Raw genomic sequence first — 17,655 nt, forward strand, 5'->3', positions numbered from 1 at the left:
CTGAAAAAAAACTAGCTTGAGTTAGAATTGGTGCACTTAACTACTCCTCAGTAATTGGCCTACTTTTGTTACAAAGCAAGACCATATCTCTCTTTTCCATCCTAACCACTGGCTTATAAGGAGTCTGGTCCTTTGTCCCACTAAGACTTTAGTAAGCATTTATGTTCACATTAGTTCACAGAAGTAACAACAAGATAACATATGGGACACTTTCTTGAAATGAAAGGATTAGCAATTAGATCCCTAAAAGTCATCCATTTACACACCACATGTGTACAGATATAGGTGACTCAAAACTGTCTTGTCTCCCTTACACTGAGTCATTGAGGACAAGTCTGAGTCTTCCTCAGAGACTGACACTCAGTAGCACCTGCTTTTATGAATATAGTCAGCACAAACTTAGTGATTTTAACTACCCATTTAAGGAGCTAGTCAAAATGAGCAGAAGCAGCATTTGGGGTTGTTTATAAAAACAGCCTTTGCCCGTGCATTCTTGGGATGGTAACACTGGGTCAACATGCTAATAATAATAGTGTATTTCACAGAGAAGCAGCAAAAACAAAGCAGTGAAGAGGCTGGAGTCAAGACTGCCTGAATTCGGACCCTAGCTCTACTACTTCCTGGCCCTATGACCTCAGGCAGTTCCTCTTCCTCTCTCAGCAGATTCTGAACTGAAAAATGGAAAAAATCATAGTACCTACTCCAAGGGTTATTTGGCAGTCTAAACGACATACCATATTAAGTTAGAAGAGCCATCGGACCATCAGTAAGCTATCATTTAGAGTGCATTTCATGTGCAAAGGAGTTTGCAAAATGTTTTGCATTCACTATTATATTTAATCACCACAACCATGACCCTTTGATAAAGAAACTGAAGCTGAGGAAACTTTAGTAATTTGTCTAAGTAAAAACAGACTAGTCAGGAACAGAGGAGGAATTAAAATCCAAGTTTGCCTGAGCTCAAAGTCTGATTCTGCTTTGAACCTTCAATTTCAACTTCAAAGAATTCAGATAGGGCAAAAATCCTTATTTTAAAACAGCATTTTAACTGATGGACCATGTACCTTTACAGGTACTTTATGACTAGAAAACCCAACTTATAATACCCTGTAGCTAAGAACAGCAGCTCTGTATTCTTTGTATCTAAAAGGTGTTCGCACAAAGGGTGTTACAAAGTCCCTTTCCTTGTGTTTTTTCATTTTTATTCTCCCACTGACCCTGAAAGATAAGAAGTGAATATAAACCAGGCTCGGTGGCTCAGCCTGTAATCCCACGCTTGGGGAAGCTGAGGTGAGTGGATTGCCTGAGCCCACAGGTTCGAGGCCCACCTGGACAACTTGGCGAGACCTCATCTCTACAATAAATCAAAAATTAGCCGGGCGTGGTAGCGCGCGCCTGTAGTTCCAGCTACTTGGAAGGCTGAGGCGGAAGAATCGCCGGAGCCCAGCAGGTCAAGGCTGCAGTGGCGGGGAGTGGCCACTGCACTCCAGTCTGGGCGACAGAGTGAAACTCCAACTCAAAAAAAAAAAAAGAAGTAAATATATACCATAGTCTCAGATTTAATATGATGAAATTACAACAAATGCAAAAGCCTTTTAAAAAATATACAGCGGTATAAAAGAAAAATGTGAAGTCAGACACCATCACCAATATGACTGTAAAGCTAATTATGTCACTGTACTACTTAAAAACCTTTTGGCGGTCCTCCCTCACCCCACTGACAACTTAAATAGTCCAACGCCTCCCTGTTGCACACAGACAACTTTAGCTTTTGTCATGCCCTTCCAGATCCCAGGTATAGCTGCACACATTACTTGCAGTTCCCATGTAAACACATCTTCCTACCTTTGTTCTTGGAGTCTCCATCCTCTGAAGTGGCCTTCCTTTCACTCTAATCCCATCAAGCTCTTTAAATCTCAGCTCAAGTGGCACTTCCTCTCATAAACCTTTCAGGAACCTCGCATATCTCCTTTCTCCCCCCAAGTTAATTACACTCTCCTCTAGGTTCTTTTAATTTTTGGTGCTTAAAGTCATTACAACTAATCTCTCACACCATGTTGTAATTGTCTAGCAACACGGCCATTTATCATATTAGACTAGAACCTTTTTTCCCAGTGTATTTTTTTTTCTTTTATTGACACATAATACTTTACATATTAATGGGATATATATGAGTATTTTTTACATGCATAGAATGTATAATGATCAAGTCAGGGTATTTGGGATACCCACCATTTCTATATTTTGGTTACATTTCCAAGTTCTTTCTTCTAACTTTTTTGAAATACAGAATATATTTTAGGCTGGGTGCAGTGGCTCAAGCCTATAATCCTAGCATTTTGGGAGGCTGAGGAGAGAGGATTGCCTGAGCCAACAGATTCAAGACCAGCCTGGGGAACATGGTGAGACTTTGTCTCTACAATAAAATAAAAAAATTAACAGGGCGTGGTAGCACGCACTTGTAGTTCCGGCTACTTGGAAGGCTGAGGCAGAAGAATCACCTGAGCCCAGCAGGCTGACACTGGGGTGGCTGTGAGCATTCCACCACTCCAGCCTGGACGACAAAGTGAGACTCCAACTCAAAAAAAAAAAAAAAAAAAAAAGAATATATTTTAACTACAGTCACTCTAGTCTGCTATCAAACATTAGAACTTATTCTTTCTAACTGTAAGTTTGTGCCCATTCACCAGCCTCTCTTTAGACTATGACTTTAAAATGGCAGAACTGTGTGCTATTCTTCATTTATTGCAGGGACTTGAAAAGCTTTTGTTGAATGTGAATAAACGAAGGTATCCTACAGACCCTCTAGTATTTTTTATTATCTAGACATTTTCACAATCAATTATATTTTTATGACCTCAAGAACAAATAAAAATGTGAAACTTTCAGCTCATTTATTACTAAGTAATGAACACCACCAACACCCTCACACTATTTCTAAACCTCACCCCGTCTCTTACCGTGGATGAATTTCAGAGATAGAATAAGTTTCAGGAAAAGTATGAAAATATGTAAGAAAATTACAAGTTGATATTTAATAGTACATTTTCCAACTATCCATAGCACCTAATTTCCTTAGATAATCTATACCCTCGCCTGGGCAACTTGAAAAATCCTCACTTCTACAATAAATCAAAAAATTAGCCAGGTGTGGTAGTATGCACCTGTAGTTACAGCTACTTGGAAGGATGAGGTAGAAGGATCACCTGAGCCCAGCAGGTCATGGCTACGGTAGCCATGAGTATGCCACTACACTCCAGTCTGGGCAACAGAGACTCCAACTAAACAACAACAAAAAAATCTGTACCCTCATACACTGTGTGATCAGCGGAGTCATAATTTAGCCACATTATAAATTAAACATATTTTTAGACTAGCCTCCAAGTCTATCTTCCATATCCAATTATTGTTTATGACTTGTGCAGCAAACAGCCAATTTGCCAATATTTATTTAGAACATAATCACACACTGTTTGTTGTTTCCATTTGTTTTGTCCTGTTTTGGAAGAATTCATGGTAATTTTTAAAGTATGGAACTTTGAAGTCTCAAGTGCGTCAACTGCTACTAACTTCAAAGCTATCTCCACATACTCAGTGAATATTTTACAATGGATAAGACATGACCGCTGCCCTCAAGGAGTCCACAGTCTATCGACATCATCAACACCTGTGTGCACAATGCATCCCGTTAGAATGTCCAGTTCTTCCATTTCTTCCCTACTTGCAGTATACACTGATGGTTAGTACCACCGACTTCTCAATGACTTCCTGTCCCATAGAGTTTTTCCCAACTTACACAATGGAGGAGCAAAAAAAAAAAAAAAAAAGAATTACCTTTTGGAGGGCAGGGGCCTTGTAGTACATACAGGTTTCCCCCAGTAGGTAAGCGTTCTAGGAGCTCATCACCATCAATATACCAGCTAGCATTGTTGCAAGAGGCTGCGTTAGGCTTCAGTGAATGTATGTATTTGCCCATTTGTGATTTATGAGTGACATGCCCATACCATGCTGAGTGTTCAGCAGTGTTTTTTTGTTTTGGGGGTTTTTTTTTGAGTTGGAGTCTCACTCGGTCACCCAGACTGGAGTGTAGTGGCCGCTTCCGGCCACCACAGCCTCGCCTGCTGGGCTCCAGCGATCCTTCTGCCTCAGCCTTCCGAGTAGCCAGAATTACAGGCGTGCGCTACCACGCCCAGTTGATTTTTTGATTTATTGTAGAGATGACGTCTCGCTGCCCAGGCGGGTCTCGAACCCACGGGCTCAGGCAATCCACTCACCTCAGCCTCCCAAAGGTGCGGGATTACGGGCTGAGTCACGGAGCCCAGTTGTTCAGCAGTTTTTGACCAGAAACAGCATACTCCACCATACTCCACCCTCTCTATTCACCCGATCTCATCCTGAGTGACTTTATTTTCCTTGATGAAAAAAGTCCTTAAAGGGAAATCTTTTGCCAATGCGGAAAGGTAAAACATAAAATGGCAGAAGCACTAAAAGGCATCAAAATTGTTTTGAGTAGTGGGAAAAGCATCTCAACAGGTGTTTTGCATCAAACAGAGAGTATCTTGAAGGTGACTAAAGTTTAAAAATGTAAGAATAAATACACAATTTTTAAAGAAATAAATGCCAGGTTTTTTGGGGTCCCTCCTTGTATAATCTCATTCTCCCTGACAAACACTTCCTTCTCTCATAACTTCTTCCTTCACTACCAAGAGCAAAATATCCATCTCTGCCACCACTATCAAAATCAAGCCAGTGGTGGTTGTGTGTCTTGTAGTCTTAGCTAGGGAGGTTGCGGCAGGGGGATCGCTTGAGCCCAGGAGTTCGAGATCAGCCCAGAAAACATAACGAGACCCCCTTCTCCAAAAAACATTTTTTATAACAGGGTGTGGTGGCAGGCACCTGTAGTCTGGTGGCAGCAACTTGAGTGGCTGAGGAGGGAGGACTGCTTATGCCCAGGAGGCTGAGGCTACAGTGAGCTATCAACATGCTATTGCACTCCAGCCTGGGCAACAGAACAAGACCCCATCACCAAAATAAAACAGAAAAACTCTCAGGCCAGAAGCACCTTCTGTCTTCCATTAAAATGCACAGAGCAGGCACCTTGTTTTGATGCCCCAGGCTTACCACAAGGCCCCAACAGCTTCTCATACACACCCTCCTTTTACCCATCTTCTCTTTCTACTGAGTCAAAAGTCTGGTAAAGGCAGTGACACCTCCTGTCCCATGAGCCTCACACCTTCAGGAGGGTTCTCAACAGGGCAAGGAAGCAGGCCTCCGTGACTAAACACTTTCTGGTCTGTCCTGACTCCCTGTGGCCACCCCAGCTCACTCTCACTTGGCTCCCAAACAGTCTCCATCCTCCCTCCTCCTCCCCTTCCTTGCTCTACCCCTGGCTCTTCAAAGCCGGGGTGAGCCCAGCCAGCATCTCACTACAGAAGCCAGAAGAAGGTCAAGGCTGTTGCCCCAGAAACCTGGACAAGGGGAGAATGGCTGGCCAGGCGCTGTTTGTTTTTCCTGTAATCAGAAAATCCCACTGGGGGGACGCAAGGGGGTTCTCAGCAGCCTTGATGGTTGGAATGTGGACTGGTCCCCTCCAGGCCCCTTGGAGGAAGAGAAAGTACCAACTGTGCATTATAGTGGGGAAGCCAAAGAAACTGTGAAAGGGAGCCCCAGAGTTAAGAGTGGGGGAGGGAGAGGAAACGAGGTTGAACTGCTGGCTGCAGACACCAACTCAAAAAACACCTGGCCTTTGGCCTTTGCAAGAAAATCCCCAAGGACATATCCCATCCTGCTGTTACCATTAACAAGAGGGAAACACAAATATTGAGGGGATGAGAGAACGACAACCCCTGGAAGCCCCTCTCATGCACAGAGCACATACATACCAACCACACAGGCACTGTGGGGTTGGAGGGTAGATTTCCACAGTGTTCTCAGCTTTCAGCTGGGTAAAACGAGCCATCACTTCTGCTTCGGCTTTTACTGCCAAGGCAAGGGAACACCCAGCAACACAGAACAGAAACACTGGCACCTCTTGTATATTAATCAATCAGAAATGCAGGATGGCTAAACCCTCAAAAGCACTAAGGACAGAAAGCACCTATAACACAAGATGCAGACAGAAATGCCACAGTTTTTAAAAAATTGACATCCAAGTTGCCAGAATATGCTCTGCAACCCTGGGTACCAAAAACAGTGAAAGTTCAGTCTATGTAGCTCAGTGACCCTGGGCAAAACTGAAAACGAAGGCTGCTCTCTGGCAGCTTCCAGCAAATACCTCAGGCATCACCAGAGTTCATACTTTCAGAATGGTGCGGTGGCTCCCACATGTAAACAGAAAGTTTAATGCAGATGCCTATAAATATTTCCTTGCATTTCAAAGCAATTGATTCATCCAACCAGAAGGCAGGGCCAAACAGCTTAGTCACAGCAGGCAGGGCAAGTCGCTCCATCAGTAAAACGAGGCATGAAGTAAACACCGGTCATCCTCCTCCCCCACCTTGAGCATGGATCTGGCCCAGAGCATCAGCTCCCAACCGCCTTCAGGGAGCAGATGGGTGAATTTCCGCAACTCTGGAGCCCGTTCTCCCCTTCCCCAAAGCTCTTACCTGCTATCCTAAGCACAGCCCTCTCAGCAGGGTCCAGCACGGAACCCCCTTGAATCTTCCTTTTCGATCTCTCATGTTTAGGCAAATTCCAGGGTAAGGTGTCTCCCGGAGCTGGGGATGCTGAGCCAGATTTCTGGCTGAAATCATCCTCATCGGAAAAATCCGCAGAGGAAGACATAGAGCAGCGATAGGACGCGTTCCCGGAACTCTACAGAGGATGACACGGAACGAAGCATTAGCAGCAAAACACTCACAGATGCTCATCGATCGAACCCCCCCCCGCCACAGGGTCTGGCATCCTGCACCATCCTCAGAGCTGAGGGATACCCAGAAACCAAAAAGAAATGAAGCCCGAGGCTCACCATCTTTTCCTGGCCAAGTCTCCACGAGTAGAAACAATGCCCGGCAGTCCCAATACATGGATATTTGCAGGGAAGAAGTGTGTGGCCTGCGGTCCGGCCACCAGCTCACGAATGACTGGCCCAACAATGAAGCCAGGATCAACAGCCTTCCTGTTACAAATCTATAGTATTTGGCTCCCCCACCAGGACAGGAGAAACATTTTCCATGACCAGAAGCTGGTTAATTCATTAATGCAACTAATTCGAAGTTTCAAAAACAAAGCACAAACGCAGGATGTTGGGTCCCAACTCTTTTCCGTTTCAAGTCGCCTCACCACGGGAGACTCCTTTCTGACCAGGTTGCAGCCCCTTGTCCTCTTTATTTAATTTTCTTCAGGAGACTGAAGCAGGTTCCCAGAAAAGAGCAAGGAGGGAGGAAGGGTTGATTCTGAGAAGAGCCTTTTCTTGACTGGGAGAACACAAAAGACTGTTTTCAGAAGCCTAAGGCAGCGCCAATAAACAAACATCTGAACTCAGTTTAGAGTTCTTGAGATAATTTAAACTTCTAGCAAAGTAGCAGCTGCCAATAACGTAAATGAGAATGATACAGTGCAGTGACAGGAAACAGAGCCCTTCTAGGCTCCAGGTCATTACACAGTGAAACGGGAAACATAATGCTTTTTCCAAGGCTTTAGCCTGAAGGTTAGTCCTCACTCCATTCAGTAGGAGCAAATCTGCATTTTCATGTCTTGCATTTTTTTAAAGGGTTATATCTTCCATAGAGGGACAAAGCACAAGATGTTATTCTTTCCTTTTTTTCTTTTTTTTTTTTAATTCTAGGTTCAGGGTGTACACATGCATATTCATTACATAGATATATTGTGTAGTGGTGGGAATTGGGTCTCAGGTAGCCCACTCCCCAGATAATAAACAACGTGCACCATAGGTAGTTTCTGAACCCTAATCCCCCTACTTCCATCCCTCCTTTTTTAGTGTCTATTATTTCCATCTTTGTAACCATTTAGCTCCCACATGAGTGAGATCATGCAGAATTTGGTTTTCTGTTTCTGAATCAGTTTACCTAGAATGATGATCTCCAGCTCCAGGCATGTTGCTGCAAAGGACATGATTTTATTCTTTTTGGGGGCTGCTCTTTCCTTCTTTACTGGGTTATGTCTGTGATGATTTAGAGAGGAAACAAGAATGCTGACTATCTCTGCCACAAACAGGGTTATAAATTAAGTAAAATATCCAAGGGAAATCTTCGCTTTCCTACTAGGAATTCCACTTTGCTAAAGTTCATGGGGAAGATGCAAACTGGTATAACTCAAACTCCTGAAATGTAAGTTGCAGCCACAGGTTCCTAAGAAGCAAGCTGCAGACAGGAATCAGTGAGGCATGCTTGATTTGGAGTAAAAACACTGGGCAGGCCACAAAAGCAGTGGTAACTGCAGCATCAACAGGCTGCGGGAGCCACATCACAAGGCACTCATCCAAGGCGTGTGAAATCAACAGTAAGTGAACCAGGACCGCTGACCAATCCCAGTCTATGCAGGCACATGGCCACACATGGTCAACACTATCCTTGAAAACCTACATGGTACCTCCCACAAAGTGAGGTCTGTAAGATTTATCTTAGTTCTATTCTTTCCCAAAAAAGCAGCCTTCCATTTTATTCTACATAAACTTTCATTATCTTGGCTATCAATTTACTTATTTAGATTTTGTATGTTTTCCTAGTGAAAGGTATTAGGCAAACTTGAGGCAAATAAATAGTAAATAAAATTTACTTTCTATATTGTACAGTCCACAGAGAGTTGGGAATAGCATTAGGTCAGTCACAGTATATGATTATCAACTCATTTATTTTCCATACTGTTCTGAAAATTCATCTTGAGTACTCTGAGTGTTCACTGTTGGCTGGCTCTGTGTAAAAGGGTAACATTCTTAAAGACTTTTAGAAGGATATTGGGTTTCTTTGGTTGCATTCTGTCTTCCTTAAAATGTCTTCCTACCTGTCCTTACTTAAGGTCATCCTTTATCTGTGAGATTATATTTCTTGTTGTCTGCACTATTTTAGTGAGTATGGTAATTTGATTATTTATCTTAACAGACAGACTTGGAGAATAACTGTTAAAGAGCTGCTCCTTTCCAAAAACCACTGGTTATTGATTTTTGTAGAGTAAATTTTTTTAATGGCCAGAGTCTCAGCTGATTGAACAACAAAATGTGATTTATGCTATGACATAAACACCATTAATCACATGTAGCCAGATGGGAACAGTTACCACCCCTGGACCCAAGGGTGTTGACTGGTGCAGCCTCTAATCTGGTAGTGTCATTGGTAAACAGATAAAAGAGAAAAGAAAGACAATCAGTAACACTTCTTTCAGCAAGACAGTAAAGGAAAATATAGAACGAACACACACACACACACACACACACACACACACACACACACACACGGAAATCACACAGGTTTATATGTGGCAAATATAAACATGTAGTTCCCAGGCTACAAGATTCAGGCATTTTACCAATTAAACAGATTTTTTTCCCACATTTTCATAAATACTTTTTAAAAATATAAGGTAAACTATACAAAAGTAGGCCCATTTGAACCCTGAAAACTGAGAATGGATTTAAATGAAGCTGCTTTGAAGTGGATCAATCCTATTTTAAAAAAAAAAAAAAAAAACAACTATTATTTCCTTTATTGATTTGAAATGACTTGTCAGATCACTTTGGGAGCTAAGAAGCATATGTGAGTACAATTCCCTTCTGCTTGTTTTGGGAAAAGCTAACATGTTCTCTGACCCAAAGACCAGATCCTAACATTTAATGTGGGGTTTTGAAACGTAGGACAAAGGAAGAAGACTCTTCCTTGAACCAACAAAAACTCCATGTTCCTATCTATTATTCTACTCTTGTTGCCTAATGTTTGATTCCTGTTAAAATACAAATACAATATCTACATCCATCCATAGGGGATTGGTGAAATATAGCATATCAACATCGTGGACCACTCTACATCAATTAAACAAAAATGTTGTTAATCTACATTTAACCAAAAAAGAAATAATTTGTATAGAATGATTCCTTAAAATTTGTGTATGTACATATGTACACACGCATGTGTGTGTGTGTGCAGATGGATGGATAGATAGATAGATCCCAGAATGCAAATAGTGGTTATGTTTGAGTGATGATTAAGAATCTGAATGCAGTTAATTTGATTCCTTATAGTTTTTTAATTCAACACAAATGCACAAAAAGTTACCAAAAAGAAAAAAATACCATGTCAATGGCCAGAGAAAATAGCAAAGACTCTATAAAGAAGTGACTATTTAAGCCAGCATTTTTAACTTTTTCAGGCTCGAGGACACCCCTGAAAAGTTAATGAACTCTATGGAAACCTCCCTCCAGAACAAAGCAAATACATGCAAACTTAGCATACCATTTTATGGGATTTGTTGACCCAATGACCCCAGGTTAAGACCCTAATTGACACCATCATTTGTCTTCACCATTTGGCATGTATGTTGAGAACAAGATACAGGAAAGAGCTGTGGAGTAGGCGCGGCACCAAGGGGACAGGGCGATCAGAGGAACAATGATAGAGTTGGCCCAAGTCATAGTATTCTTTAACAGTTGGCCTCTTTTTTTTTCTTGCCTTCTTTTTTATAAATGACCATGAACCCCCAGCAGTTTTGGAGGCTGAAGGTGAGAGGATTGCCTAAACCTAGGAGTTCAACTGGGCAACGTGACAAGATCTCCTCCCTATAATAAATAAATACATATATGCATAATACATACATAGATAAATAAGCCGGGCTCAGTGGCACATGCCTGTAGTCCCAGTCTAAGCTACTTGAAAGGCTGAAGTGGAAGGATCACCTAAGCCCAGCAGCTCAAGGCTGCAGTAGCTATGACCCTGCAACTACATTCCAGCCTGAGCAACAGAGTAAGAATCCAACTCTAAATAAATAAACAAGTAAATAAGTAAATAAGTAACCATGAGCCACCTCTGGACTGATGTTGAATCTCTACAACTGAAAAAGCACTAGATTGTCACAAACCAAAAAATCCTGTACACTAAGTCCTCACTTAACATAACATTGTTTATAGGTTCTTGAAAATCGCAACTTTAAGTGAAATGACATATAATGAAACCAATTTACCATAGGTTAATTGATATAAGCAAAGAGTTAAGCTCCAACAACATACCTCTGGTCAAAAAAAAAAATCACCAAACTTCTAAATAAAGACCCAAATACTTCTAATATTAAACACTGAAATGTGAGCTCTACATGCATACAGAGAAGATTAATAAAGACAAGTAAAGTAGTTATTTACAGGCCAGGCTCGGTGGATCAGCCTGTAATCTCAGCACTTTGGGAGGCCGAGGCGAGTAGAATGCCTGAACCCATGGGTTCGAGACCAGACCGGCCAACTTGGCAAGACCTCGTCTCTACAATAAATCAAAAATTAGCCAGGTGTGGTAGCCACACCTGTAGTTCTGGCTACTTGGAAGGCTGAGGTGGAAGGATCACCAGAGCCCAGCAGGTCGATGCTGAAGTGGCCGTGAGTGTGCCACAGCACTCCAGCCTGGGCTACAGAGTAAGACTCCAACTCAAAAAGTAGTTATTTACCCCACCATTTTTGGTGAATCAGTGGTTGACAGCGGTCACAGTGGTAGTGGGTTCAATCAAGGAATAAATGTTTGCAAAATGAATACTGTCAGGAGTGCCTCCTCCCACCAGACAGTTCAGAAACAACCACAAATAGGGCAGCATTACTGAGCACTTTCACACCACATCACTTGTTGTCATGAATTTGTTTGATTACTGTAGACCTTACAAATACTTATTTTGTGATAATTTTTATTTATTCATTCATTCATTCCTTTTCCAATCTGCTTATTCCAGTGCAGGGTTGCTGGTGGCCAGAGCCTGTCCCAGCAGCTCAGGGTACCAGGAACTGGCTCTGGACAGGGACAAGTGTCTTGTCCTATCTCCCATCCTAGGCCCACTCACACACACTCACACAGGGACCACAGACACACCAGTGAACCTCATGTGCACATCCTTGGGATGAGGAAGGAAATCAGAGTATCCAGAAAAAAACCCAAGGGGAGAACATGCCAACTCCACACAGACAGTGGCCCCAGCCAGGAATTTTTTTTTTCCTCATCAAGGTTATAATAAAATGATATTGAACAAAACAGTGCTATTCAAGGACCTGCTATACTTTGTTTTCTACATCCTAGTTATTAAAGCAGTTTTAACAATTGAATTAGATCACCAAAAGCTTTAAATTGACTTTTCTAATAGCCAATTCATTCACATGGTATAAAAACAACCCAAATAAAGCCAGGATAATTACATAATGCCACATTTTTAGAAGGGGAGCTGAACAATAACTTATTTAATTGAAACTCTGGTGGGGGATCTGAGATAAGTACAATGGAACTGCCTCAACTGGATGCCTCCCAGCCTTAGCACCCTGATCTGCAGGGAAGTGCCAGGAAATTGCCTTGGCACTTGGCATTCTCTAAAGGCAATGGAGAAACAAGTGCAGAGATAAGAGTTTGTAAAACAGCCAGACTCTTAGAATCCCAGAAGCTGCAAAGTAAACTTTCCAAACCCACATTCTTATGATCAATGCACATTTCTGTATATCTATTTCAAAATATTTACAAAAAATAAAAAGCACATGAGGAAACAGACAAATCCTGATTTTGGAATATTCTGTAAGACAACTGTCCTAGATTCTTCAAAAAGATCAGTGACATGAAACATACACACTCAAAAAGAAGGGACTGTTCCAGATTTTAACAGCAAACGAATCACAACAAATTCATGAACCTTGGTTGGATATTGTATTGATTCTTCTTTGAAAAGCTAAAAAGACAGCCAGACACTGTGATTCGTGCCTGTAATCCCAGCTCTTTGGGAGGCAGAGGCTAGAGGATTGCCTGAGTCCAAGGATTCGAGACCAGCCTAGGCAACTTGTCGAGACCTCATCTCTATAATAAACCAAAAAAAAAAAAAAAAAAAATTAGCCAGGCATGGTGGCATGTGCCTGTAATTCCAGCTACTTGGAAGGCTGAGGTGGATCGCCTGAGTCTAGCAGGTTGAGGCTGCGGTGGCCATGTACACGTGCCACTGCACTCCAGCCTGGACAATAGAGTGGGACTCCAACTCAAAAAAAAAGACATTTTTTGGGAAAATCTGAACATGCGACACGGATTGTTTGTTAGATGACATTAGGAAATTTATTGCTAATTTTCTAAGGTATAATAATGGTAACAATTTTCTAAGGTATAATAATAGTGTTTATGCAGGAAATGACCTTATCCAGAGGAGATGAAGGCTGAGGAAACTCAAAATGTCTGTACTTTTTAAAAATTGTTTCAATATAAAAACAGAGAGAACTATCAAGTGTGACAACTGGCTAACAACAAGTATTCATTGGTCTACTCTTCCAACTTTTCTGTAAGTCTGAATATTTTCTAAATGAAGAATTGGAAGGATATACATAGCAAGGTCTTTTTCAGTTTTCTAAAGTGTTGCTTAGTCTAGGCCTGTTCTCAGGAGATCAAAAAGTTCAGTTGCAAGGACACAGTGATAGTTTCGATCTAAGAAATTTCTTATAACATTTTTTTATAAACACAGAGAAGCACCAGAATCAGTGGCCTATGTCAACAAGTCACCACAGAAAGGTGATCTGCTTGCTTCAGTCCTAACCATAATTTGAGACAGAAAGATACAAAAGTAGTTCCTCTGCTCTTCATTTAATATACAATCCAGGCATAATGGCTCATGCCTGTAATCCCAGCACTTTGGGAGGCCAGGGCAGAAGGATCACTTGAGCCCAGGAGTTCAAGACCAGCATATGCAACATAGCAAGACCATGTCTCTACCAAAAAAAAAAAAAAAAAAATTTAATTAGCTACATATGGTGGCATGTGCCTGTAGTCCCAGATTCTAGGGAGGCTGAGGTAGAAGAATTGCCTGAACCCAGAAGGTCGAGGCTGCAGTGTGTTGTGATCATGCCACTGCACTCCAGCTTGAGTAACAGAGTGAGGCTCCAACTCAAAAAAAAGGGAAAAACATATATATACATATATATGTATATGTATCACATAATTTTGACACTTTATGTAAACAAAAAAGAATTTTTTCTTTTTCCTTCAATATTTAGAAAAATTAAAGATCCAATTTTCTTTAAAATCCCCTGAATTAAGTAAGCACAAATACTAACTTCTTCCATGTTATATAAAAATACATGGTATGGCCCAAGACTATTCTTATATAACTAGTTTTGTTTTAGAAATAAGTTGCACTAGGCACAGTGGCTTGTGCCTGTAATCCCAGCACTTTGGGAGGCGAGAGGATTGCCTGAGTCCAGGGGTTCGAGACCAGCCGGGGCAACTTGGCGAGACCTCGCCTCTACAATAAATATAAAAAACGAGCCAGGTGTGGTGGCACACGCGTATGGTTCCGGCTACATGGAAGGATCACCTGAGCCCAGTAGGTCAAGGCTGTGGTGGCCATGAACACGCCACTGCACTCTGGCCTGGGCAACAGAGTGAGCCTCCTACTCAAAAAATAAAATAAAATAAGCAAGTCAAAAAGCAAGAGACACATTATCTGATTTAGAGATCTCAGGGAAAACAACCTCTATCACAAATAAATGGATGCAGAAGAAAGCAGTTAAGGTAAAGGTATGAAAGTGTACTTAACCACTTGATGACAAAATCAGATATGGTAAACTTTGGGGACCTTGTGTTTGCTTTAGTCAAAAAAAGTTTTCTAAAATCAGTTGAACAACTCAAGTATATACTCTTTTATCAAATACATGGCTCTTAATTGGTCTTTCACACAGAACCACCTTTAAGTATTACGTGGGAATGGAAAGGGTGTCTGGCTTAGTGGGAACTCAGTTAGCCAGCTTTGTCTCCTTTTATAGGAGATTTTCAGGAGCCCTTCATTCTGACAGGCAGAGGAGCCCAGGTGGAGCTGAAGAGGAAGAGGAGACAGAAAGAAAGGGAAAGTTACAGCTTGGTTCTGACTCAAGGGAAAAGGCTTCAGGCTGAGTTAAGGAAGTCAAAGGTTTCTTTCTAGGTGGAGAGGCCCAGTTCACCAGCTATGAAAGAACACTGGAATTCAGGACACCAACTCTTTCGAGGGTATAATGATTGTGCATTGGTTACAGTGTTCCATAATACTGTGCATGGAAATGGAAGAGAACTGTAGGAGTCATATACATAAGGAATGTAGCTGGGCCACACAACCATTGCTCCAGCTGCTGACTCCCCACTAGTTTGTGATCCTGCCCCCACCCGTGGTTGAACTGCTCCCACACATCTGTCCTTCCCCTTCCTGTGTCACGGAGGAGGCTCTGATTCCAAGTACTTCATAGCAAAGATATCATTATGACTTCTGTTGGAAGATGTGGGCCTTAAGGTATGGGCACAGGACCCTTGCAGAGACCAAACTCCAATTACCATCTATGCCACCAAGTGAGAAACATAACAATATGCACCTGTCATGCCAAAGACTGAATGTTGCATAAAGGTTATGTGACCTTGTGAAAATTGCTTGGCTTTTCCAAGCTTTGGATTTCTCATCTGTGAAATGGAAAACATAACAGTACCTAATATACAGTATTGTAGGGAAAGAATAAATAACACACAAAAAAGCACTTAGAGTAGAGCAACACCTAACAGGTAGGAAGCATTAACAGATTTTAGCTATTAGATGATAATGCCTGTTCACACTTGTTTGATCCAGGGGTAGGTGACTGCCTGTAGTTGAGCCAATACGACTGTTACTCCAGGAAATAGGAAACAATAAAGACACAGAAATGAGAAGTTCTTGAAACTGGGTCTCCTTAATAAGAGCTCTCATTATAAAAAGGCCTTGAAGTTCCTACATCAATCCTTCCCAAGTATGGCTTCAGGATACCCCATGTCGTTACTTTTCTGTTCTTTTATTCAGAGGGGTTTTTGTTCCCCTTTTAAATTCATTGTCTCCATTGCTGAAGACAACAACAAAAACTTAGACAACATATAGGTATAAAAAAAGCAATTCTAGATATTCGATCCTTCCTGATGGATACATAAGTAAGGTTATGTCTTTATACCTTCTTGAAGCTTCCATTTTCATTACCTGTCGTTGTTAATTAGGCTTCAGAAAATTGCTTTTGATAATAGCTTTCACACAGTTATTCTTTCAATTCAAACAGTTGCTACTTAAATTAAGTGGAAGGATTATTTTTTCACTAAAAATAAAAGTTTTTATTGCTATAGCAAAGAAGCAGAGTCAATGAAACTTAAAGCACCTGGCACTCCCAATGTCCTCTTCTAAGGAGGGCAGGGCTATTCCACCGGCACAAAGTAAAAATAGTTCTGCTACCTTAAGCCACACCCACATGGGGCCAGGGATGGGAGCCTGGACACACAATGGTCCAATGCCTCCGAGCTGTTGGAAAATTCTGCTCAGCAGGGATGCTTTACATCGCACGGGGCAAACCAATGCAACCGCAGTCTCCCCTCTGGGAATAAACACTAAGTTCATCCAAAATGTCCTTCACTACTCTCTGTGTTCTCGCTAAGATCTGCTGCACATCCCAGTCTTAGAACACTTGGGATCCACCCAAAACAACAATGTAACTTAAAGTCCCTATATCTGTACTAAGGGCCGCTGCAGGTTTCACTTTGTCTTTGCAGTAGATCTCTCTTTCGCAAGGTGACCAGGGCCTATCCCTTCCTTACTTTCGCCCTAAGGAAAGCTATGTGGCAAACCAGGAAGTAAAAGAGGCCTCCAAGAATACCTTACTTTTATTTTCCAAAAGTCTAAACCTGCTTAGGTTTGTAGAGTGGTCTCTGGAGAAAAAGACATTTCCCTGCCTATGAAAAAGGCTCCTTTGGGCCAGAGAAAGCATCTGTGGGTCCTGAAGCAGGGGACTTCCTTAATGCCAAAAAGAAGACCCAGAGAGAAATGTCTGCCTGGTATGTCTAGGGGCAGACCACAGGGCTAACCTTTCAAAAGACCCCTGTATCCTGAGAAGAACCTAGAAGCGGCCTGAAGGGCCCTATGGGGCAGTCACAGGAGGTATGTCAGGACAATCTGGAGGCCCAAGTGTTCCCTCCCATTCCCTGACACCTTGGCATGCATGGATCTTCTAGGACCCCAGAACCTTAACAGAACCCAAATGTGAAGGAAGTGGGGAGCACCAGGTCCAGTATACTGGGGATCTGGGAGTCAGACCCTGAGTTGAGTTGAAACAAAGAGAAGGTGATCTATCTTATCTTATACCAGAGTTCACAAGCTGAGACTCAAACTCATGGTGTGCGTAGTGACTGTGTCTTATCTACTATAAGATCCAGTTCCTAGGAATGGGCCTCTGATGGATGCCTGTGGAATGAATTCACTGTCCTGGGGGCATGGCCCCATGTAATACAGCTTCAGAGAGGAAGCTCTGCCACAACCAGGGCTATAGATGCCGAAGTGTCTCTCTCTCTCTCTCTCTCACACACACACACACACACACACACACACACACACACACACACACACACACATACATCCCACCAAGAGGATCACCACAGCAGCTACCGTCTCTTCCAACTTCAGCACCATTTTTCATTTTTAGACTGCTTTGAGGCCAGACACTGGCTCAAGCCTGTAATCCCAGCACTT

At 42.1% G+C, this 17,655-nt stretch overlaps 1 protein-coding gene across 1 annotated transcript in view; it reads right to left on the reverse strand.

The window, feature by feature from the left end:
* Window positions 1-6,522: 6,522 nt before the first annotated feature.
* DST (dystonin) overlaps window positions 6,523-17,655 on the reverse strand; it is a 111,141-nt gene continuing 100,008 nt past the window's right edge. The window contains exon 4 of the mRNA XM_021717589.1: window positions 6,523-6,813. Within this exon, the coding sequence (XP_021573264.1) occupies window positions 6,523-6,813 (291 nt within the window). The remainder of the gene's footprint in view (window positions 6,814-17,655) is intronic.

Source organism: Carlito syrichta, unplaced genomic scaffold (assembly GCF_000164805.1).
Source record: "Carlito syrichta isolate Samal-C Ts95f unplaced genomic scaffold, Tarsius_syrichta-2.0.1 Scaffold309876, whole genome shotgun sequence".
NCBI lineage: Eukaryota > Metazoa > Chordata > Mammalia > Primates > Tarsiidae > Carlito > Carlito syrichta.